Genomic DNA, 26,650 nt, shown 5'->3' on the forward strand with positions numbered 1-26,650 from the left:
TAGACCAATAAATCGCCAATGCGCAGCTTAACCGTCAGCGTTCTTTTTACATGACGCGACCTATATTGTTGATAGTACTTACTGTAGGATGAGGGGGGACTAAGTGTGCTTTTCCACCAATAATGTGCGAGGATGTGTGTAGTGAAGAATGTGTTTGTAAATAAGGTAGTATTGCTTCCACTACTTTAAACGCTTCAAACTTCAAACTGAATGAAGTGATATGATTGGTCCTTTACAAACACATTCCTCGCTACAATCCTGGCACATTATTGGTGGAAAAGCCCTAAAGAAGTATCAATATTGTAGTGTGAAAAAATGACAGAGCTGTTTAGGTTATCTAGCGCCATCATTTTCATAAACTGGAATTAAACTGCTTTAAGATATCACGATAATCCTCCCAGTTTGTCAAAGTTGCGTCGACTCAATATTATAAGTAATTAGATTTCGGGTGATTTTTTAAAATGTTCCTTGGAAATACTGAAGAAACGTAGAAGACGTGAAAAAGACGCAGTTTGAATCCATATTACCTCTGTGGTGTTTAGAAAACTTTGTAAGTAACACAAAAACGAAGTTATGATTTTTGAGTCGTCAATAGAAAACTTGTAAGGACTAATGTCTTATTGAACAATCTTCTATGCAGATAAGTTTTATTTTTTTTTGCTCGATTTTAAATACGCCTGCACGTTTTTAAATGTTATTTACAATCACTAAAATATGCTAGGAGAATATTTTTGCTAACGAATTTCAAAGAAATAATGCCTATTTACAGCATATATTTTACAGCAAGCGCTTCCTTTGTCTACTCTCTGTGTGTGATAAAATAAAGGGCTTGGTCTAGTAGTGCAAACAAATGCATCCTGTCATCCTATATGTAAATAATACAAATGTACTAAGGGAAAGTTGCTCCACTTAATTTTTAAAAATTAAATCATTCGTATAATTTAATATTCGTAATAAGTACCAAAAATGACAATTTGAAACAATTTTCGTGAAAATTACACCGGGTGATTTTTTTTTATCAGTACACAAAATTTGCGAATACTTTCTATTGATATCTTCAACTTCATGTTTATATAACTGATCAACTTTTACAAAGAAATTTGTACGAAATATAAAAAAAATAAGCTTTCCATACAAAATGCATAACTCTATACATTTTTTTCGACCTAAGTTTCTTAGTGAAAGTTGTTCAGTTTAACTAATAAAACGGATAAACAAATTTTGTATTTAATAAAAAAAATGTAATGTTTGTGTTAAAAAATTATAAAATAGAAAAATACGCAAATGAAAACAAAAGATATTTATTTCTGACTAGCTTCCGCCCGCGACTCCGTCCGCGTGGATGTCAGTCTTCGCGTCTTCTACAGATTTATTATATTATGTATAATATATAGATTTATATTGATAAACCTAATAAATCTTTTGCTAGCATTCTGATGCTTTATCGGTTGCACTGGATTTATCTCTTTTTTTTCAATCGCTTGAATGATATAGGATGGGTCCTTGATGGGCATCGAATGCTGAAGTCTCGAATCAATCAATTCTGACAGTAGGCAATTTATGTAAAATCCAATAATGGTCCATAATTTTATTTTGCCTAAACGTTACATACTTTTTTATATATTCTATTTTATATATTCCAGTTTTAACGAATGATTCACTCCAGTCCAAACAGCAAATAAGCAGACTTCTGCTTCTGCAACGTTTAGTTGTCCCTGAATTTGGAAAAAATAGTCATGATTCTTATCTATGACAAAAGTGTTATTTTTTGCATTGTATTTCAAATATTAAATTTTTTTTAACCGCATCTTCCGCATTCATGTCTTTTGCCGGAATTAGACATTTAACTTCTACTAGTCCCATTTTCCCTTTTTGATATGGGAGTGTATAAAGTAAATTTTTTAGATATTTCTCGTTATACTTTTAAAAAGTTATTATTGTCATTTTGCTCATTAGGTAAAGTAATTTCGATATCAGTTTTAAGTTTTTTGATACCTGCAATAATAACGTCATAATCGCCTGCACATACTTATCGATTACACCCTGTATACAATCCACCATCCACATTCATAATGTTTTCCTGTCCTCCTCTCCTTTACGCTGTTCACCGATACATTTTAAATGAGTAAATCTGCTACCACTGAAGGATGTTTCATTGTGATCAGCAAATTTTCACCACTGTTGTCGATTATTTGTTTTTCATTTTTAATCAGCAATTGGGAATCATCAGTTTTGTTTTTTGCAGATTGGTGATGTACCCTAACAATACGTCGAAAAGGGAAAGCATCAACGAATTATCGTTTTCGTCCTCTTTTTTTATTCTTCGCGTCTCTGTTACTTCTGTTTGTTTAGTTCTCAACCCCACTGAATTTTGATGATGTGATGATAATCCATTCGTTTTAATATTGGTACTTAGAGTTTTTTGGTAGTTTTGTAGTTAGACTAAACTAGAAATGGTGGACTAAATTTGTCAGCGCGTCTGTAAGATCAGAATATAAAACCAACATCCTGTATTTAAGTTACAAAATTAATAATCAAACAACATGCCGCTACGTTGAAAATGACTAGAAGAAAAAATTAAAACACCTCGGATCAATTTTGGAGTAAACAAATCATTTTCCCCGTATGGGGATTTCCCCGGATGAACTTGGGAAGTTCAAGTTCTCAATACAAGTTTATATTATATTTTGTATTTCTCAAACGAAAAATAAACATTTTTGGAACTTCAAAAAAATTATATTATAAGAAAATTTATGAGCTTACTTTAGTTTTAAAGAAATATACATCCCTTTACTGACACCCCGTAAAATAAAGAAATTGTTTCCAATCACCTTTGCAATCTATTTGGTTTCATTAACTTTATGTTCGAAGATAATTTTTTTTCTAGTAGTTACTAGTTACACGCGTATTTTTTTCGTTTATTTTCCATATCGAAATCAAATGTTTAAAAATACGAATATTTGCACAAAACTAAGATAAAAATAATCAATTAACAAAAATATTAAATTTAATGAAGTAGAGCAACTTTCACTTCGGTATGAAGGAAAATCGAGCGTAGAGCACACGTCAGAATGCTCCGGCCCAAGGAGCGCGACTAAAGAAATTCGCTAGGATTTTTCCTTATTATTTTAAATATTTTTTTAATATTTAAAGAATTATCAAAATTCAAAAAAAAATTTTTTAAAGGATTAATACTCATTGGTCTTCAACCAACTCGAATAAATTAATGGAAAAAATAACTTTTAGCAGTATTTATCAATCGATTTTGTAAGGCAAAAAATGGGAAATTTAATGAATTTATAACGCTCTAATTAAGAAAATCATAAGTTTTTCGGCAATTGTATTCAGCAGTTTTTAATAACGACTATATAAGGATAATAATGCGCTGATCAGATTATGTAAATTGTAATCGGTTGCAACGTAGTGAGTGCACAAACTTAGCTCGAAATGATTTTGGGGGAAAGAGACTTATCTTGAAGGCCTGATTAAGGTAACATAAAGTAACTTTATAAATGTGAAAAAATTCACGCGCATTGCGTATATAACACTAATTGATAAACAAGAAAAAAAAATTCAGTTTATCATTTCATTAGCCGGGAAAAAATTGTCAAATAACTTGTTGAAAACGCAATTTTGCTAGACTGCAGCCTTAAGTGAGTCTGTCAGTTGTCGGTATATTTTGTACATATCTTTCACGTCAGGCGTTTATCATAAATTATATCTATAATTTAAATGGTTTTACTTTGTAAAGTTGAGTATAATTAGGTCACATAAAGTACGTAAAAGGGTAAAATAAGAATAAAATCATAAGAGACTTATAAAAAAGAACATACCTTAAAACCCTCATCTACAGGAATGAAGAAGGTATGGCGTCCATCAGCATTGAAGACATCTTTCTTTTGCAGCTGGTTAACTTTCTGCCGGAACGACCTACAAATTAAAATCAATATAATTATGCTATCATCATTTACGTATTTGAAATTAACTACCTAGTTAGGTAAGTAATAAGTTTTCAAACATTTTTTTATTTAAGACTGTAAAAAAGTTTTTTTTTTCTATATTTTTGCCATATCATTAATCATTATATTCTTTGTTTTAATAAACGCATAATTAAAAAAACTGTAGGTATTTAAAAATAAAATATTTTGTTTTTCAAAACACATTAAATAATTATACCTATGATTCGAAATCTGTAGATTTAAAGAAAAAATACGAAACATAGAATATTTCAATACAAACCTATCAAAATGTAAAAACAGAATTATCATAATATTCCTTTACCACTTAAAACATAAAAATATATCACAACACCAATTCCACTGCTTAAAAATTATTTTGTACGATGTTTGTAATGAAGTTCGTATTATAGGTTAACCGAAAACTTTTTAATCGAAATGATTCCATTCCATTCGCGCGTTCCATTTTTAAACTTCAAATTAGTGTAGGTCGCCAGTTTTGTTGTAAACGCAAAAAGAGGTTCCAATTACCATAGAGGTTATATAACTGTATAAAAATAATTAAGCATTTTAATCGAACGTCGTTGTCGTTGATTATCCAGAAAATAAATGTTACATTTTAATATAAGCACCGTTAGCTTAATAATAGCGATGATTTGCTCAATCTCCTCAGTCGTAACTCCGCTTTTCCGCTCAGTTCAATATTTTCCAAATTAGATATAAATAACCAATCTTATTTACGAATAAAATAAAATATTGCCGACGGAAACGTACAATATATTTTATACCTATAACAAATCCTGTATTGATTTACCACCCACAGTACATTTCGTGGAATATTATTATAAACTGTGCTAATGAAAATTGATAATTAATATATTAAGCAGGAAAATTGGTAATATGTTTAATCGGATTATAAAGAGAATTAATTATATCTATTTACGGTAATATTATTAAAATGACAAGGTGTGTTTTTCGCAATATAATAATTATAGGTCTACCAGAATCTGATGGCATATTTATATTTACGAAATAAAAGATTTTCATATGGCAATTTTATTTGACAACTATCAAATTGGTTGTCAAATTATTTGTCTTCTTTGCAATTGATGAATAATTTTTAGGATTTTGTCTAAAAAATCTTCGAAAATGTCGAAAAAGCCGCTGCGATCACAAGCAAGAGGTGTTGTTTATAATGTGTAAGAAAAACATTCGATGAAGAAGGGTCAAACACATCACAATTTTCAATTTTGAATATTTTATTGGTAAATTGGACTTACCCGTTTTGATACTTAAAATAAAAAATATTATAAGTAGGTAACTATAATATTGTTTGTTGATTACAATATAATTTTATGAAAACTTATTACAGGAGTTTCCAATACGGCTATTCGTCAAGTCCAAGCTGTCCAAGTCAATTTTATAATGTGTGTATCTATAATACTTACGAAAATAAACATAGTTTCATTTTATTTTTATTTTATTTTATAAACAATTATTAGCAATCTAGTTTTGATCTGCATTATCATTACATCCATATTTTTACATGGCATAATGATAATGAATATACAAATATAGGTATGTGTAAATAATAATATATGTATTACATAGATAAAAGTAATATGTATATTATACATATAAGTATGTGCCTTCATAATATTAAGTGGATATCTCATTATTAAGTACAGTATTGTTCACTTATGTAATGTGACTAATGATGTTGAGTATCAAGATCGTTCAGTCCATTTTCCCTAGGGTTGCACACTCAAAATTTTGATTTCCCAATTTGCCATCAGATTCTGGTTTACCTATAACCTTCGTATTACCACAGATTATTAAATTGTCACTTATATTATCTGGATATTATCATAATATAATATATTTTCTGTGGATATTACTGAGTCGTGTTATTACTCCGAGTGTTATTAGCTCGGAAGGAAATGACTATAGGAATTTAACTTCGAAGAATTCGCGAGCGAATTTATTCTAATAAACAAAACTAACAAACACAGGGTTGTTTTAATACAAATATAATGCAATGCGAAATGAATATTGGTAAGACACAATTTGCTTGGACTGAAGCCTGAATCAAAACTACTTGGAAAGCCATTTATTCAGAGCCTTGTTATTCAAAGTAGCAAATAGTGTTATCATTCAGTTCACCTAGTTGAAACACAACTTTAAATTAGTTTTGCTGTGAATTTTTAATGGCTAATTGAAACAAACGTACAGTACGTAATTATGTTAACATCATTGCACGTTTCGTTCGCTGGTTAAAGCTGGCTGAACAAACTCTATTTCGCTTGACTGCAACCCAAACCTAATCAAAGAAGTGAAAAGTTGAACGCTCCTCTTATGCTCGAGGAGTTATTATCGATCAAGCAATTTATCGAGTGAATAAATATCGTGTTCTTGTTTCCATTGCTGATAATATTATAAATGTATGTTTATTTCTTAGACTAATGCTTCAGCAACTAATAGAAAAAGTTATAGATATAAATACATCTCAACTGTCTGCGAAGTTGGCAAATATTTTGTATCATAAGCTAAAAGTAACTTTGACATGTGAATTATATTAAAAGGAATATTAACGGAAAATTTATGCTTATCACGAAATTCTTTTAAGTAAATTCACACCTTTCCTGTATAGTAAGTATCTACAATGTTAAATTAATTGATTCATAATTGCTAAAATGTAAAAGGTGTGTGCTGAACATTGAGCTATTATTACTACGTAGTAATAGTATCTCAATGGTGCTGAAGAGTTTGTTTGTTTGAAAGCGCTAATGTCATGAATGACTACTGGTGGGAATTGAAATATTATTCATATAATGTCTAGGCTAGTCCATAGAAGTGGAGCAGCAATGAAAAAAATGTTGGAAAAATGTTCCTTCTGAGTGCAGACTAATTTGGATAAATTAAGTAGTGAATAGAACATTACCTGAGTCGATGTTGGCCAATATCGAACACGTCGGAATGTTCCAGAAACTGATATGCATTGGGGTTGTAAACAGGAGAGCCGATGGAGCTCGGGCCGTGAGGGAGCAGCGGTTGTAGCACTTGGTCGATCACGTGTAGGACCTGCGTCAAATAATATTGCTTGTTAAAAAAAATGTAGTTTTTTTGGGTAGACGAAACTGTTAATACACTGACATATAATACTGTTGTACCTTTATATTTTATATCCGAATTCATCATAAAATTCATACCCAAGTGAATGTTTTAATTATTGACATTGTACTGTGTACTCTGACTAACAGATTGATTGATAAATGCCGAACTGTAGCGTACGTTAAAATAGAAAAATGTTAGATTTAAAAAATCAAAACGAATATCGACGTCATTCTTTTACAAAAACTGTAAACAATTGATAGACCGTATACTATACGTTTATACGTATACATATACGTACTAGCTTTTCACCCGTGACTTCGCCCGCTTTATCTAAAACCTAATAAATTAAATACTAAATACGTCTTGAATTCCTCCTCATCTCCATCTATTAAAAGAAACCGCATCAAAATCCGTTGCGTAGTTTAAAAGATAAAGCACACATAGAGACATAGGGACAGAGAAAGCGACTTTGTTTTATTGGGATTATGTAGTTATTCACGTTTAGCAGGGGTGGTTCTTCAGTCTTTAATAACACCAACAATGTTTACACATTTCTCGTGTGAGCAGAAAAGTTGCTAGTTGAGAGTTCATACTATGAAAGCGCAGTGTGCATATTAAGCATAATGAGCCTGTGTGAATCAATTTGATGGTACTGAAGTAAGGCACAAAGCTAGTGCTATTTGTGCTTCTGCTGTAATTACATAACTTTGTTATTGCATTTGGCATCAAATTATTCCTTTAGATTGTGTTGTGACCGGTTTCCGATTCGTCGTTCATCTTCATTAGTGTACTCGTAACTGCAATTAGTACCTATATTCATTGTTCTACGTATAGATATTTTAAGATTTAAACGTAAATGTATTGAAAATATACAAATATTGTGCTCATAGTTTCACACAAGAATATTCATATAATTTGCATTTAGGAAGAATAAAGGTATTTCAAATGAGAATACATTAGGCATTACGTTTAAATATAGGTAATTGAAATTGCAATTCTATTATGATGGTAAACAATTAATTATAAAACAATTTCGTATTTCGGTTTTCGAGCAGTATTCACTCATATTATCTATTTGTTGAAACTAACCAAATGCTAATTAGCATAATTTATTAATATTAATATATATTTTAAACATGTGGAGCTATAGAGCGAACAAATTTTTATTTATTTATGTTAACAAAAACAACACCACTTTCGCAATCTTACAACAGGATATTGATCTCAAAATAGACGACACTTCCCACTTCGTTACATGTCAAGTTGTTTGTTTCCTGGTACAAAAATAGATTCATTCAATAGCAAGATGAAGTAATCGAAAAGTGAAACAGTCGAGCATTGCTCATGATGCTTGCTCTGTGTTTGGGTGTTTATTATCTATATAAGTATTTATTTAAAAATTATATATGTATGTTTATCAGTCATCTGGTTTCCATAACACAGGCCGTATACTAACCGTATGGGATCAGAACGTGCCGTGTGTGAAAATTGTCGCAACTGTCGTTGTTTGGCAACAGTGACAAACTACAAAGACTAGACAGCTATGCAGAAAATATTAGAGTGCAGCGGCCGTTATTACTTTTTCTGACAAATATTTGGTTTCTTTGAATAGGGTATATGAAAAATAGGTTGGCGCTCTTTTTTTCTCGAGATAAACGTTTGGTTTTGTCACGATAAAACTATAAAAGTGGTTTATCGCAGATAAAACCAAAACTAAAAGTAATTACACAAAATGCTCTGACAAATATCTTGCAAATGTTTTAATATAATTGTTTATGAAAAAAAAATCATAATAAGTATCACGTAAAAGTGTGAAAATTAGAGCTAACTTGGTGATTTTTTTTTATCGAGTCAATTTTAATATTTTATGTTTTTGATTAAACAGAATCGTTGAACATATCATCTAGTTTGATATATATTTTATTTTTTAGATCTGGTCTTGAATATTACACGTATCATCTAATAGAAGATTGGTTATTTTGCTTTATGCCCCCTCTTAAGATGCTTGCTTCCAGGCGTGTTTAATGTAAAGAAAATATATTTATAAAGTTGCTTATAATATATTTTATTACCATTTGAGAAAAAATGTATGTAACCAATAAAAATAAAAACTCTTAGAAAACACCCGCTAACAGGTAACTTCTACAGGAGTTTTCAACTGCAATATGCTGACGAGCGCAATCTTCATCAGGCTAACATCTTATGAAGTATCGAAGTGAACGAAATTATGTACAAACCCTAAAGTTCTATAATTACACTTACCAAATAAACATTTTAATTCCTACGATAAAAGCATGAACTAAAAATCATTCGATATAAATAGGTACTTGTTTGATTATTTGATATATCTTTTAAAGAACCTTTAATAACAAAATATAAGGTCAAGATAGTCAGTCACGAAAAATTCAAACAGCGAAAACTATTGAAGTATGAAAATGTGAAAGCTACCGTGAATACAAAACTAAATAGAAAAAAAATTTAAACTAAATAGAGAAGGGTATTTAATCACGTATGTATAACATTTTTATACAAAAATAAATGGTCTGTATTATTATTTTGTAACCGTGTAACATTTTACTTCTTCATCTCATATTTATATCCTCTTCCCATCTTCACCAATTTTACTTTATTAGTTTAGCAAACACAAAGACAAAGGCTGACCAAAAGTCTTCCTTCGTTCCTTTATGCTCAGAGTATGATAAAAATGTGTAAGAATAAAAATAATTTCGCAACATTCTGCAATTTTAAAATTTCATTTTCATCTGCTAAATGAGAAAAACGACAGCACCGAGTTCTTTTGTAGAACAATAAACATCGTAAAGTACGATTAAGCATCTAAATCCACTATGTACGGGCTTCACAAAAATTACGGTCGCTGGGATTCCCATGACAGTCAGATTAGTCTTTTAAGCCCTGCTATATATTGTCATCTCGATGCGAAAACGCAATAAAACGTAATAACTTCCCGCCTTTAACGATCCACGGTTACGGTACACGTAAATAGGTATGAAATTGTAAAGAAATAATTAATTTATTGGTATAAAATGAGAAAATATTAAATTTTAAATACCGTTCTTCTGCAAATCAACTTTATTCAACGTTCTATTAAACTTTAAAGAAGTTTTATTTAACTGCAAAACTGCAGTTAAATATTGCATAACAACGTGGAACAAGAAAAATAATAGAGGAAATGGAACTTTTCACATTGGATTTATTTTATTTTATTTTATTTTATTTTATTTTGGTACAGTAACAGATTGCAGAACAATTCCTTATATCTAGCTCTTATCTAATAATACATATAAATTCTACAACCCAATAAATACCGTACACAGCTTTGAACCAAAAAACAAAAACCGTTTACATTATGACCATGTTTTTGTTCCTAATCCATATCTATACCAAGCTATAGCCAGGAACAAACATAAACCGAGAAAAAAAATTCTAACAGAGAGAAAAAAAACCGACCAAGTGCGAGTCGGGCTCGCGCACAAAGGGTTCCGTAGCAGCAAATATAATAAATTACAGTTAAATCAACCTATCTCAAAAACTATAAGAGATACTTTGATCAAACCAAAAATCGTTGAAAGAGTTAATTAGCATGCATCACCTCTATTTTTTTTAGAATTTTATACCCCGTAGTTATAAAAATAGAGGGGGGGGGACATACTTTTTACGACTTTGAGAGCTGATATCTCAAAAACCGTTCACTTTAAGAAAAATGTTTTTTAGAAAACTTTATATCATTTTAAAAGACCTTTCCATTGATACCCCACACGGGTATGTACATCGAAAAAAAAATTTTCATCCCTCAGTTACATGTATGGGGGGCCCCACCCCCAATTCTTTTTTTTACTATTTAGTGTCATATTTTTGTAGCGGTTCATACAACACATATTCCCATCAAATTTCATCACTGTAGTACTTATAGTTTCCGAGTAAATCGGCTGTGACAGACGGACAGACGGACAGACGGACATGACGAAACTATAAGGGTTCCGTTTTTGCCATTTTGGCTACGGAACCCTAAAAAAAGCTACTATTTAAAATACAAAAAAAATAAAATACAATACGTTGTTACAGCAATTTGTGAACATTACTTCTAAAAACATCCAAACTACCCAAGAATAAGTCACAATCCGGATCTAAATTATTATACAGGCGGCACATTCTGTGTACAGGATTGTTATGCGAAACATTGTTTTTGGTAGGTGGTATGCTGAATAGACGTGGGGTGCGTGAAGGGCGGGTAGGAGCTCTAAAGTTAAGGCTAGCCAAAAGCTCGTTCCCTAATAACCCATTGGCTATTTTATGCAGATTGCACAAATCAGTCAGGGTCCTACGGCTTTCTAAATTCATTAGGTGGAATTTACGCAAACGCTGATCATATTCAGGTATTTTACGCCGTAAACCTAATTTACCACATAATGTACGTAAGAAACGCCTCTGCACAGCTTCAATGCGGTCTTTGTGATTATTGTATATTGGAAACCACACCGATGAACAATATTCCAATATACTTCTTACTAGGGTTAAATATAATATTATCCACGACTTCGGATTTTTGAATGGTGAGGCAGTACGTAAAACAAAGCTCAAACTTTTATTGGCCTTACTGACAATGTAATCGTAGTGCGGTCTAAATGATAGTGAAGAATCGAACATCACACCTAAGTCTCTAACGACCTTGACTCGTTCCAGTGTTACATGACTAATGTTATAATTAAAAATGATCGGCCTTTTACTTTTAGTAAAACACATTACTTGGCATTTTTTAACATTGAGGGTCATACGATTGGTATTGCACCATTCACTGACGACATCTAAATCCCTTTGTAAGGTCTGACAGTCACTATAATCTTGTATTCTGTGGAAAATTTTGACGTCATCCGCGTACGCAAGAGTATTACATGAGATTAATTCAAGAAGATCGTTAATATATATCAAGAATAGCAGTGGCCCCAAATTGGAACCCTGCGGTACACCGGAAGGGGATAAGAATGGAACAGAGTCATAGCCATACAATGCAACCAATTGTGATCTATTAGCTAAATATGAACTCATCCACCTATACAGACTACCATGTATGCCAAGATGATTGAGTTTTGAAAGAAGGATAGTGTGATTTACAGTATCAAATGCTTTGGAAAAGTCTGTATAAACCGAATCCACCTGTAATTTACTATCAAATGATTCTGTCAGATAATTAGTATAAATGAGTAAGTTTGAATTTGTTGAGCGACCAGCTACAAACCCATGTTGTTTGTCGTTTAATCTATGTTTGATATGACTATACATATGTTCGTATATAATGCTTTCAAATACTTTAGCAAAGCAGTTCAAAATACTAATTGGTCGATAATTTTCGACATTTCTCTTATCACCGGATTTGAAAATTGGTGTCACTTTGGCTAGCTTCCATAAAGACGGAAATGTTCCTTCGATTAAAGACTTGTTAAATAACAGAGTTAACGGTTTAACGAGAGATGAGGAACATAAACTATCCCTTGAAAAGTGCACTAGTAATACGTGAAGCTTCAAAGGGATCTATAACATTAGATTCTTATGATATTAAATATACCGTTACCTGTCGTTTGCCGTTCCTATTCGTGGCTTGATATGATCTCGAGACGTCGACTTTTGCGTTATTGACGTAAATGTCATCATGTTGTGTGTCCCGCCGTCTCGTCACAAATAACGGAGGGTTGCCATCCAGTTCAGAGGATATTGAATAATCCAAATTTGTCAGCGTCGTCGCCAAGTTTGCTGGGAAACATAACAACAGTTAGACGGTGATCAGGGTGATAAATATTTTTAATTTATTGATAAGTTGCAGTAGGAAGCACGATTCGCTGCAAAAACTCTCTGAATTCAGCAAAACATTTTTGTAGCGTCTGTGTTTGATTAATAATAATTATAAGCCCATGAAATAATTTTCACTAATATAGTAAAATATGAAAATACAAAGTTATTAAAATCAACATTGGGGTTATACTATTAAAGTATGTCAATCAATCAAGATCGATTGATCTGATTTAGTTGAAATTGCTGAACCCATGTGGGCGATTAGTGCCTATAATATAATCGTATAAACCATTATCTGATGATAATAATCTGTCGTTTAACGACGATTCTTTATACGATGATGGCTCGTAGACTTGTCAGTACTTATAAAAGTTATGTTCGTGTAAATTTTTTATTTGGATTCGATTTACGTCATTTGAAGGATGTTTTTCGTAAGATTTATATTTTCAGCGAAAAACAAGTATTTTTAGAAAAGTATTGATAAATCTGAAAATGAAAAGGTCTCTTCTAGGCTTATTTATTTGTTCGTTATCGTTGTAATTCTGCGTAAGATGCTTGCTTGTGTGGAGGTGGCGCTTTATTAAAATAGGTCATCTTTTTTTAACAAACTTGGGCCCAGTATTGTAACCATTAACTCGCTAGTAAGTAGTACCATCATTATACTAATTAAGATCATTATACTAAACATATCTATGAATAATAAATAATACTTCATCAACATTTATCAACTAAGCTACTTACATATGTGATAAAGTACTAAGGAGTCATCCATTTCCCCGTTGTACTTTTGGAAGGCAGCATTGGTGGGGGCGAACAGCGTCATCTGTCGATACTGGAGGCTCATGTTTGCTACCACATTCCGCTCCAGGAGTGCCAGGAACTGAAATAGATACACTTATATGAATACATTTAGAAATAACTTCCTTAATAAGAGAATTAAGATACATAAAAACGATAGATAAGATCTTTTTAATTAATTCGTCGTGTTACCACTTTATCATCCAACTAATATCTATTACAAAACACAAATTTGCCATGTTATGGCAAACTATAAAATAACAGTATGTTGTTATAAAATTACATGCGAAAAGTGCTCTCTCGGAACAACATTAATTGAGCTTTGTAAACAAATCACACCCATTTAGCCTATAAATGGATGGAGGCATTTATTGCAAGCGAAAATTTATTTTATGATCTAGTATTAAGGGTTTAGTGTTAAACAATTTTTAGGTGTCTCGTGTCAGCAAAGCAATTGGAATACGAAGATAACTGATAAGCAATATACCTAACTACTAATCTTAAGTATTGATATCTAAAGTGGAGCGAATCTTAAGGGAAATTACAGGAATCGAAGGAAATAGCTTCCTTCGACCCCAAACAATACATTCGAATCCTGTTAATAAACTGTAGTGTGACGTCGGTCTTATAAATAAGAGATCAGAAGTTAATGAGTCCATAGACGCAGATGTTGGTTTTATTGGCCAAATTGTACGAAGTAGATGTAAGTCAGACACTAACTAGCTTCGCGCAAGCTTCTGTAAATGAATATTTTCGAGATTACTCCTCTGTAATGCTTTATAGTTTATACTATTATTGACTTTTAAGTATAATTTTCCAAGTTCAGCTTAAATAAAAGTAAACGAACTTAAATTATATGGTCATTATATTGTCAATTGTCATCACTATTCAACATAATTCTAGTGATAAATAAAATGTTTAAGACAACAGCTTATAAAATATAAAACTATAACTTCGATTAAATTCCTTTATATTTATAATCACTTTTCGATAACAGTAGCCCTCATATTATGGTCAGTAAAAGAGCTCATAAAACCAACACACGACAGGCACCGATAACAAAGCCCGCGTGTGAAACAACCTCATATTACATAATTTAATATTTTGCAAGCTAATGAATGAATTAATGTCAACGCTGAGTAAAATGTTTATAAGCATTTTAAACATTGTTTAATAAAACTTTATGTTATACACAATTTTATAATCTCACTGAGTCACCACCCAGTGCACGTTTCATAAACACTAATGGCACATGTTATTTTAGTTTTATACCAAGTTCAATTTTAGATTGAAACAACTATTGTATGTGATAAACAATGAAACTTTTATCCAAACATTTTGGTCGAAACGCGGTAGGTATCTAGTATCAAATTTGCAATTAAAGTTAAAATATTATGATACGTCGAGTTAGCGTCCGCACTAGCCAGCAATATTTCAATACCCCAGGGCTACTTTAAAATTCATCGCAGTTTATAGTCAGTCTATTAAAAACCTCATTAATAATGGGAGAAGCGCGGGTCTGCGCATCCTGCTTTTTGTTGACGGCTATCTTGGCATTATTATGCAGTCAATTTAAACACTAATAGGTATTCAAAAGAAGCTGAGGAATGGCATTACTCTATGTGTTAAAATAAAAACATACTTGTAATAAAACAGTCATCATTTTTTAAATTAAAGAATTTATTACTGTTAGAGGATATAATATGTATAGTCTGCTCTTAATTAAACTTTTACGTAGTGTGTTACTTTGTATGGTAATGGCAGTAATGAACTCCCAGCTGTATAAAATAAAACCCGTTAACTATTACTGGATGAAAATATGCCAGGAGTTAGATGAGTCGTAATGTGAAGATCTTTATTACATCATTCACTTTGAAGGTAATTTAAAGTTTTATATAAGATAATTTTTTGTCATAATTTAAAAAATGAACCGATAAGTACTCTTTATTATGTAGGAACCTATCAAAATCGAATCGAAGATCGGTTTTACAAGGGTTTTACTCTCAAATTGTCCACCATTATCTTCCGGACCTCGTAAAAACGTCCAATTTATTGTTTCTCGTTACAGATTATCGCTTACCTTCAGGATCAAACGATTTATTTGACAAGCGTGATGATGTATGGCACTAAATATTAAAAGAAACGGAAACAGCAATCCAGTGTGAAAAGTAATACAGAAAATGCCTGAAAGATTTGCTAACCATTATTCGTATTCGAAGCAGATCGCTTTTAGATTTTGATGTATTTCCAACGTGTGCCCATATTGGGCTTAGATCCGGCTCGAGGCAATTTGATTTAAGCCCTTGCGAATAGCAAGACCGTTTGCTAGTACAGAAATGGCCAAAAGGCTGAATAAATTACTTTTGCTAACGCTGCTGAAAAATAATGTAAATATAGGATGCAGAGTGCAGACAATACACTTCATTGGTATCTCTTTCTTGGTTAAGTTTACAAAGTTGTAGGTAATACTGCTTTTTGTGTACTTCATAATTAGTTTTAATTTTACAATATATTAAAAAAAAACTATTAATTAACTACATTATCATATTAACAAAACCAATATAGAACAAATTACGGATCACAAGATGCAAAATTTATTTTTATTTTGTGTCCTTTTTGTAATACAAAAGTGGAAATAAAATAAATTAAGCACCAATGTGAACCTAACATTGATTAGAGCGACCCAAAAATGGGTTAAGCAGTCGTAAACCGAATAATTGTGATACAAACGGGACCAGACTATAAATCGAGAAGATTTGGCAACAGAATATGGGGCGTTGTGGAACAAGGGAAGTGGAGTAAGGCTTGTATCGACGGCGACAGAGCGGCGCCGGCTGGCCAGACGGAGGGAGTTGGAACCAACGCAAACTGTGTTGATATCACTGAGAATGTTCATTACGTTTTGGTAATGTTGGAAGTAATTTGAGTTGCATTCTGGTGATCATTCTGCACATGGGAATTTAAATTTTGAACTTTCTATGTGAATTGTTAAAGAAAAATACAGTGTTTTTAACATTTATTTATTTATTTAACACTTTATTGTGCAAGAAACAAAATATACATAAAGATTACAAAAATAAGATTAAAAAAAAGCGCAAAGGGTGGCCTTATCACTATGGGCCTTATAACATGTTATGTGTCAGTAGTTAATTTTGTTATTTCAGAGCTATCGAACCGGACTTTTTCACAGATGCATCGTAATGAGTGAGAATTTTCCTGCAATTATAATTAAAACGTAACCGAAATTTTAACAGTATTAAACAGTTTATTAACGCTTCACCCACGGGAAAATGATAATTTTATCACCACTGCGATCCGGTCAAAACTGATAGGTATGCCATAAGGCGCGGGACATATACAAGCGGCGCGGCGCGCATCGGGCGCACCGCAAATGATATTTATATAGAGTGGTTAAATGCATTTTCTTCATGCATAATTTAGTAAAATAAAAAATTATGTTTTTTGTGCTAAAAGAGATCAACATTAATTTGAAAGTAACGATTTTGTTTTGATAATTCCTTGTAAGTAAATAGCGAGGATAACCCCACGATTGCAAATATATCTTTGTTGGAAATGTTGGAATTTACTTGGAAAATTTTATAGTACTTTTAAAGTAATTTTAAAGTAGTACTGGTGTAATGATGGAAGAAAAGAAGGTTAAAATAACACAAAATTTATATTGTACTAGCGGTCCGCCCCGGCTTCGCCCGTGGTACATATTTCGCAATAAAAGGTAGCCTATGTTCTTTCTCAGGGTCTAAAGATTATCTGTGCCAAATTTCATCAAAATCGGTCCAGTACCTAGTTTATGCGTGAAAACCATACATACATACATACATACAAACCTTTCCTCTTTATAATATTAGTATAGATAAAATATGGTTTTCAAACACAGGTTTACTTTTAAACCATATAAATCTTATCATTAAAATCTCAGTTCAAAAGTATTTACAGTACTGATCATTCCACAATATTATTACAATTACAAATAAATAAAAAACACAATCAAAATCAGGATTATCTTTATTTCTGACATTGTAAATACATGGGAACTTTCATTATGCTCTTCTTCATTTTCACTTTCCCTACTGCCATCACCTGTGTAAATCATTTCATCGATTAATTCAATTCACCTTTAAAAACAAAACGAAGAAGGGTATGTAATAGCAGCTCTATATAATTCCACACAGAGAGAACACATTTTTGACTGACAGGCTACCGTCTCCTACCACCCGATTTGTTTTTGATTGTGTATGACCGTGAATTGACCTCTATTTGGATGCGATGGGGGAAGCGCGCCTGCGGTACGCCTGCGGTACGCCCGCGGCGCAACCGTGGCGTGCCGCCTCGTCGCCTTTCCAAAATTCTTTCATACAAAATGTATAAGAAGGACGTGGTGCAAAACAGATTCAAGAGGTGCGCTTATGGCACGCCCGCGCCCGCGCCGCTTGTGTTTGACCCGCGCCTAAATTTTCAATCGACTACAAAAAGGAGATAGTCAATTTCACTGCATTTAGCTTATCATCGGATGCTATTTTAATATTTTCATAGATATATTGTACATATAAATTTCATATTTAAACACAGACTACGTAAATAAAATACTAAATTCATACGTATTTCTTAGCAAGTTGGGTTTTGTACACGTATTTTCATTTCAAAGATAATGTTATGTACGTGTTGTAAGAACAAGTTAAATACGAATTTACATGTTTAAAGGAATATGAAAAATTAAACCTTAGCTGAAGCTGAAAATATATCACAGTTCTTAGACGTTATTGAAAATTTATAAAAGTACCTAGGTATGTAAGTTCTATTTTTTCTAAAAGTTACTCGTATTGTTTTTACATTAACAACTCTAGTAGATAATTATAAATACCAAGGTTTTAAATAGTAAATAGATATTATTTTTCACTATGTTGATTCTTATGAATTTTTCTTATAACGAATTCCAGAGAGAAATTATCAAGTAGTTACATTTTTTTAGAAACCACATATTTTTTTCAATTTAAATAAAACTGCATAATCTTCATTGCAGTTCGTTTCATATTATAAAAACTACGAGTTTCTTTATCATTTCATACCTACTAAATACTAATAATAAATATTAAATTTACAGGAGGAAATTCAAAATATACTCTTACAAAGGATAAAGTAAACACATTCCTACAAAGAAGTTCGTATTTATTGTTCTTTATTCAAATAGCATCAGATAGGAGGGACTCATTGGTGTCAAGATTGAACAATGTCCACAAACCCTTTGTTATACGCGGTTACTCATAAAAATAATCTATGCATGACTGATCACGTTAATCGATAGCTGTATTTTGTATCCTTATACCGGGAAATCGTAGGGACTTTCAATAAGGGAACATAAACAGCGTAACATGTGGCAGGGCCATGAAAACCGCAAATGGCCTAGCGCTCCACGAACAATACCTTTGAGGTGCCGCTTGTCACAACTGTCGTCTTTATACTGAAGGTAGGTATTTTCTTTGGAATGTATAATTTTGTATTAACAAGTTTGTATGTCTGGCTACGCTACGGTATTTTCACGAACGGTGTTTTTCAATAACGATCCATAGTAATAATAGGACTCTATAGACTATAATTATAATTATTGCCTTAATTGTTTTTAAGAATTCAACTTTTAAAATAATAAAAACATTATCTTTGATCCATTGCATCATCATCATCATAATTATGAAAAGAAAAAGTAATGCTACCTATAGCTCGAAACCTCAAGCTATAAAAAGCAAGCAGTTTGACGTGAAAGTTATTGTTTTATTTATTTATTTATTTTATTTATGACACTTTATTGTACATATAACAGGAATTTAAAATAAGAGAATACATAAAATTGGAAAGTGTACAATAGGCGGCCTTATTGCTTAAAAGCAATCTCTTCCAGGCAACCATAAAAATAAAGGACATGTAAGACATTGGTAAAAAGCGAGGGCGCATCAAAAAGATTTAAAAAAAGAATAGATTATTAGATAACACAAATAATTCATTACTAATTAAAGAATAGACATAGATAATTCAGTATATATGTATTAATCAAGTTATATTTATATTATACATACAAATTAAATAAAAATAATAAGTTAAATACAAATTAATAAATATATTTAAATATATATATTTATATATATATGCATATAAATACATATTATACATGTATATAAATACATATTATACATAGTATATATAAAATATAAATACATATTTATAAGATAAAAAGGAAACTAAATACTGGAGAAAAAGTGCTCTTTTACAAGTGACTTGAAATGATGTGGTGTTTTGGCGCGTCTGATAGTCTCAGGAAGAGCATTCCACAGTCGAATCGCTAGGACGGTAAAGGAGGAGTTAAAAAAATTGGTATGGTGAATAGGGGTGGATAGGAGAAGGAGATCAGAGGAACGAAGGGAAAGGGAACTATTGGAGTTTAAATAATGAAACTGATTTTTGAGATAGACAGGAGTTTTGGGGTTAAACAGGACAGAGTACAGGAGTTGAAGGATGTGAGTATTCCGGCGAAGGCGAATAGGTAGCCAGTGTAATCTATTGCGAAAATCAGAAACATGATCGAACTTGCGCAAGCCGAAAATGAATCTGATGCAAAAGTTTTGCAGCCTCTCGAGAGCATCAAGTTGATATTCGTGAAGATCGGGATAAGAGGAGTCGGCATAATCTAGGAGAGGAAGCAAAAGGGATTGAGTCAACGCAATTTTGGCAGAAATCGGCAGGAAGTTGCGTAAACGACGGAGAGAAGAAGCAGAAGCAAACACTTTTTTCTGCACTTCCTTGATTTGATCACACCAAGATAAACTTTCGTCCAAGTGCAAGCCAAGGCTACGGCTATTGTTCTATCACAATAGCCGTAAAATATCTCTTTCGCTTTTTCTTTATAACTATTCAATTAATTCGCTTTCGAATTACGCAAACTCAGAGGTAACTTGTGATTATAAAATAATAGAATCCGAACAAAGACTATCATCAGATTCCTAGTTAAAGCCCTGTCAATTAAGTTCTTTGAATAAAACGAAGGAGCGTAAATGTCACTACAGCCGGGACGAAAGGATAATCGAATGCAGATGCTTCGCTCTTCTTGACTTGTTTTATTTGCTAGTTAATCTTGGAGTTAAATTAATTTACTCGATAAACCAGCGAAGCTCTCGGTTAAATGAAACGAGTGAAGCGCGTGCCCGAACTATTTCTGCTTGTTGAAATTGTTTTTAAATGTGATTAAATCTATACCGGTGTGTTAGTGAAGGAGATTTTTTTGTTATCTCGGAGGGTAATTATTTTAACGGTCATTAGAAAGACATTCTAATTTTTAACGTTACATTACAATTAGGTACCAACAACCAAAAGTATTGTGTACCTATCTCCTCACCTTTATTTTTCAAAAAATAAATTAAGGTAATTCTTATAAGTAATAATAATAAAGAACTTACACAAAAATTGTACATTGCAATATGCGCTCACATATTTCGAGGTGTGAAAACGATAAAACATGTGTCAAAGTACTAAGCATGTATTAGCTTGTATTGTTAGTTGAACAAAACTGTAATTTCACACAGGCATTTAAACGCTATGCTTCCCCATTCGCCGATAAAATCAGTCCGCACCCCAATGTTGTACTTTTCAATTCCTCGCTTGCTTTGTTGACAGTTTAATTCTAACGTTAAACTACATTGTTATACCCTAATCTTGATAACAATGCTTTCACAAATCAACCGCCCGAAAGATGCCTAAGTGTTAATCTGATTTAAACCTTTGAATGCACCCAGCGGGAGATGGCGGCAATATTTTTTTACAATATATTTATAGTTCGAATTTAAATCATTAAAATTTTGGTATGCATGTTGGGTTCGTTACGGCCCCATACTTAACATAATCTTTAACTAAATCCTACACTTATTTAAGCCATGATCAGTTCTTTCACATTTTTAAATTTTTTTAAGGAACGGGACAATATTATGTAGTCACGAAAATTGTATGCCAAAATATGAAACAATCATACAATTACGCATACAATAAAAGCTGCTCAATTAGGTAAGGTTTAATCTTTATTGTGAATTGAAAAAACCTAAACAAAATGTACCACTAAAATAAACGTACCAATTTTTGGTAATCATGTGTTATTTATCTAAAACTTTAAATATTTTATTATTTTTAGTTTTGTCATATACCAATTGACCAGAGTAAGAAAAAATTTAGCCTATTTAAACGCCAAATTTAGATTATTTGCGTTAGTATTTTATCTCAATAAACTGGCCGTCTTTTATTGCATTCAGTTGCCTTCAATAGAGTGCTTGTAGATTGTGAATGGAAAGCAGTAAGTCCTGAAAGCTTGATCGAATTTTCCTTCAACTGTAATGGATACGAATTTATCTGATGAAATAAAATTAAAAGAAATATTAACTATCTTTCTCCAGTAAAAAAGTAATGGTAAGGTCAATCTGGTTTGGGAAGGTCTGCCGTCGATTTGGATTAGAGAATTTATCTATGGTCAGATGTAAAAGCGCTTTAAACTATCTAACAGTGGTAATACATATTATCTAAAATACAAACAAAAAAAATATCCAATAAAATAAATACGAATTTTATATTAATCATAAAAGGTTATTTCATAAATATATTGACAAAACGTTTCATTCATCGTTTTGTACTGTCTAAAAATAAAGGTATCGATGTGTTTCATATTCATGAAGTTTCAACACATTTCGAGTGTAAATGCTTTAAGTATTTTCGCCTTCAAGATATATATTTTTAAAGAAAATAAATTTGTATTTTTAATAAAGCGGTTGGAATTCTTTGCTATCATCACAAAATTCGCTTCTTAATTTTGTTATTGAAATTGATGTAATTCCCTCCTCACATTCTTGGCCACGAATGGAATGATAAAAATTAAAAAATAACTTTTTAATACGAAAAATTTATTAAATATAAATGCCGACAAAAAAACGGAATGATTAAAAATTTTGATTAAGCTCTAACACTTAGACTCTAACATCTGGAAACTTTATGTCATACATTTGTCATGCATAAGGTAATTATAAATTCGCAACGTATTTTAACTACGGTAACTTCGCTATTAATTACACCTTCGTCGAAAGGTAATTTCTGCTACAAAGTTTGCTTTTTAGTTGAATAAAATTGTGTATTTCTTATCCTCGTGAAAGAGGGTGTTTTGCTATTCGCATAAAATAAATTGTGTTTTTTACTTGTTCCTAGTACTATTCATATACGTAATCTATCTGCATTATTGCCCGTTTTTTAATAAATTAAGAGTTATACTTATAATTATTCCCCATTTCATCATTCGTGTTTCAGAATAAATTTCACGAACTTCATTATTATCGTAACATATTCTACAGACGTGGCTTCATCTCACAACGTTGTTTACGACTGACATGGGATATGGTTCACATTTACTTGAATAATGAAAGCTAATTGTAATTTAAACAACACGTGTGTTTATTTCAAACTATCCTAACTATTTAATCGTATAATCTAAACTCGTAATAAGCCGCGAGGTGACAATATTTATCAATGTGTTACAACGTGACAAGGGAAGCAGTGGGCGTAACTATTTTAGGTAAATATATGTATAGGAAATTTACAGGTGCAAGTGTACACAATTAAATAAATTCAAAGTTATTCAACTGAAAGGAAGCAAGCTTCGGAAGACGGGTCATATTTACAAGCAAACATGCGCTCGCCGTCATGTTGTAGTATGTTAAATTCCTACTATTTCTATCCTACAATCACATCCAGGCACATATGTGAAATTAAATCAAAGCGTAGAATTGTAGAGAATTGAGATAACAGCAACATTGTGATACATTACCAACAGGATTGTATCTATTCTCAACTCTTACTGTAATGATAAATTATATTAATGACCTACGTATCGTGGATATCCCTCGAGTCTGGCCAATGTATGAAACTATAATAACCTCTGTTGCACATGTAATAAATAATATAATTAACTACAGTGATATAACTGAATAACTGATATAATTATACTGTTATCCTACCGTGTTTAGGAAATTGCAATTAAAGCTCTCAATGGATTCGATTTGATTTTTAAAAGTTTATGAAACATACATTCATTTTAATAAGTTGCCTTTGGTGTGCATTGATGTATAATCGAGTGTAAACAAAGGAGAATTTGTTTGCAACTTAATAATTGTTTTTGCTGTTGAGCAAATGTAATTGTTAACGGAAGCGTGAATTTTTAAATGCCATATACCTACCGTTGTGAAAAATAATATGATTTATTGTGTTATTTTGCATTTTGTGTTCTCTTCTTGATGATCTAATGTGTATATTTTGCCTAGTGAAGTTTTACCTTAGAAAAGCAGATACTTTTTCCCAATAACGAATGAGATTTACATGTCGAATGTTCGCAGTAATGTTAGGTAATGTATTGTTCGATAAATGATTAATAATTATATCGCCATGCTCCCCATAACAAATGCCAAATAATTTATGTCACACCAGCTAAAGTCGATAAAAATGAAACAGAAATGCGCTTTGAAAAAATATATTACCGATTCACCCTTTTATAAGATTAACTTTTCAATAAGCGTGGAATCAAAAGACATACTATGTGCATTGCATATACAGGATTCCTTTATAAGCTCATAATCTTATTACAAGGAATTTACAATGAACGTACACGAACTGTAAAACGTTTTATTTATTCAGATTGCGATAACAATAAATGTGTTAAATTTTTGTACTCGTTTGTTAAAATTACATCAGTGAAAATATAGTGTAGCCACGCTTTATGCTACTATGAAAGCTAATGTATTTTTCAAAAAATATTGCGTGCCATAATAAACTTTATGTTTACGGATTTTGTTATCCTGCCGTGAAAATGCAGCTAATATTTTTAAAAGTAATAGTGAAGATGTGGATATAACTCTTTTTTATGGAAGATAACATTTGTGAATTTATAACTAAACTGTTACTAAAAAGAAGCTTCTATAATGCAGGTAATGACTAATGCTATTCCACTAAATAAATAATCTAGTTGTGTATAATTAAAATAGTATGCAGTTCATTATGTAAATATAGCTGCGTGTTTCCTATAGTTAAGAAAATTATAGTTAAAACCTACCTCAACAATTCCTTGGAACTAACTGCTAGTAACAAAATTGCCCTAATTCATATTACATGATTCAAATTATGCTAACACAATTGCGAAAGCATATTTTCATTTCGCAATCAATTTCAATTATGAACTCAAAAATTGGTTCAAGATCAACTAATGTTTGCTTCCTATCTGAGCACAGTTAAATCTCCCCTCGTATTATTATCGTCTGTCATGTTAATAATGTACAAGTACAGTGACACACTGATAAATTTGATATTCCGTTCTGCATGTTTTCGACATATTATTATTGGTATGTCGAAAACATGCAGATTAGTGCATGCATTATTAGTAGCCATACGAGTACTATCATGTACGTAATATTATGCGATAAAATAACAAAACATCGATTTATTCCAATTGAATTATACAAATAACTAGCTATTAGTGTAATGATACACTAGCCATGAGAAGTCAGGAGTGTACGCATGCGAGCATATACTTTATTCAATCACATAACTCTTTTCATGATAATAAATGTATATATCGTTAGTATAAAATAAAGCCTGACATTTTTTCAAACATATAAACGATGAAAGCAAAAATAACGCAACCATGTAAACGTTACAAAATTTTTGTATAAGAACATTACTTATAACATATTTTAAAACCATTGATATTGAAGTGGTGGTATTCAAATTTCACAAAAGCACAGCTAAGCTCTCGGTTTTGTAACTAAGTGCCTTTCAATACAGATGTTAGAGCTGGGAATCTTTCTCAATAGGTGCTTCGGAACAAAGTGGCGTCGGGGAGAATAAAGAATTCCTTACTTTCAGGTTCGATAACAAAATATAAGGAATGATGAGCAAGGGCACTGGGCAATCGAGTTTTTTTTAGAAATATAATATCAAATTGACTTTGGCAAAAACAGTTTCTTACTACAGTAGAACTCCAATTATCCGAACTCCGACTATCCGAATCGCCGATTATCCGAATCACAAAAAATTGTCCAAAAAAAGTCAAAGTGCGCTATTATTCTTCCTCCCGCGAAGCCAGTGTTTGCGCGTCAATTCTTGACTTGACTTGTTGTGCTTACACTGACTTGAGATGTTTAAAAAACAATGATTTTTATTTCTAAACTTGTACATAAGCAGGTACATTTTATTTATATATTTAAAACATGTGAAAATTTCATGTTTCTTTCATTTAATTCAATAAAAATATAGTGCAATATCAAAACGTAGCTTTTATTCTCTCCAATTGCAAATTTAAAAAAAATCCGATTATCCGAATATTTGATTATCCGAATGGGTCCCGGTCCCCATTAATTCGGATAATTGGAGTTCTACTGTATAGCATCATTTAATTTTAATATGTTTACTGAACCAAAATACACATCGATTATAAAATTTAGTGCCTAGATAAAGCTCCAAAATAGATATCTAATAACAATGATACTAAATACGTTTACAGTCACAGCACCTGTCTTTCAATATTAATTGATTGTTTTCGTCTCAGTTACCCCAATTTGGGTGAATTTTCCCAGTTTCGTATATCCAATGGCAGGAGGCGCCGTGCTGTCGCGACGTGGTGGGAGCCATCTCGTCGCCGAAACTCAAAGTATTTACCATTTATCCGAGGTGTGTGAACTTTCATTGCTAATAATATTGGCGGAAGGGGACATGTTTTTTACTAGTAAATTAAATTACGCAACGTGTATTTTTATTGAGGGTGAACAGTTAGTAGTGATAAATTCTAATTAGATTTTTTATTTTAATAGCACGAAGATGTTGGATATTTATATCTACTAATATTATAAAGAGGAAACCTTTGTATTTTTGTATGTTTGTCTGAATAGGCTCAATAA

General features: G+C 31.7%; 1 protein-coding gene across 1 annotated transcript in view; it reads right to left on the minus strand.

Annotated features, from left to right (window-relative positions):
• Positions 1-26,650, minus strand: part of Fas1 (fasciclin 1 Fas1 domain-containing) — a 75,183-nt gene that overhangs the window by 21,825 nt on the left and 26,708 nt on the right. The window contains exons 2-5 of the mRNA XM_089699741.1: positions 13,617-13,755; positions 12,658-12,836; positions 6,898-7,037; positions 3,834-3,930 (exon numbers count right to left, since the gene is read on the minus strand). Of these exons, the coding sequence (XP_089555867.1) occupies positions 3,834-3,930; positions 6,898-7,037; positions 12,658-12,836; positions 13,617-13,755 (555 nt within the window). The remainder of the gene's footprint in view (positions 1-3,833; positions 3,931-6,897; positions 7,038-12,657; positions 12,837-13,616; positions 13,756-26,650) is intronic.

Source organism: Colias philodice, chromosome 10, assembly GCF_061535455.1.
Source record: "Colias philodice isolate Cphi_HAF_F1 chromosome 10, ilColPhil1 Martin Lab GWU primary, whole genome shotgun sequence".
Taxonomy (NCBI): Eukaryota; Metazoa; Arthropoda; class Insecta; order Lepidoptera; family Pieridae; genus Colias; species Colias philodice.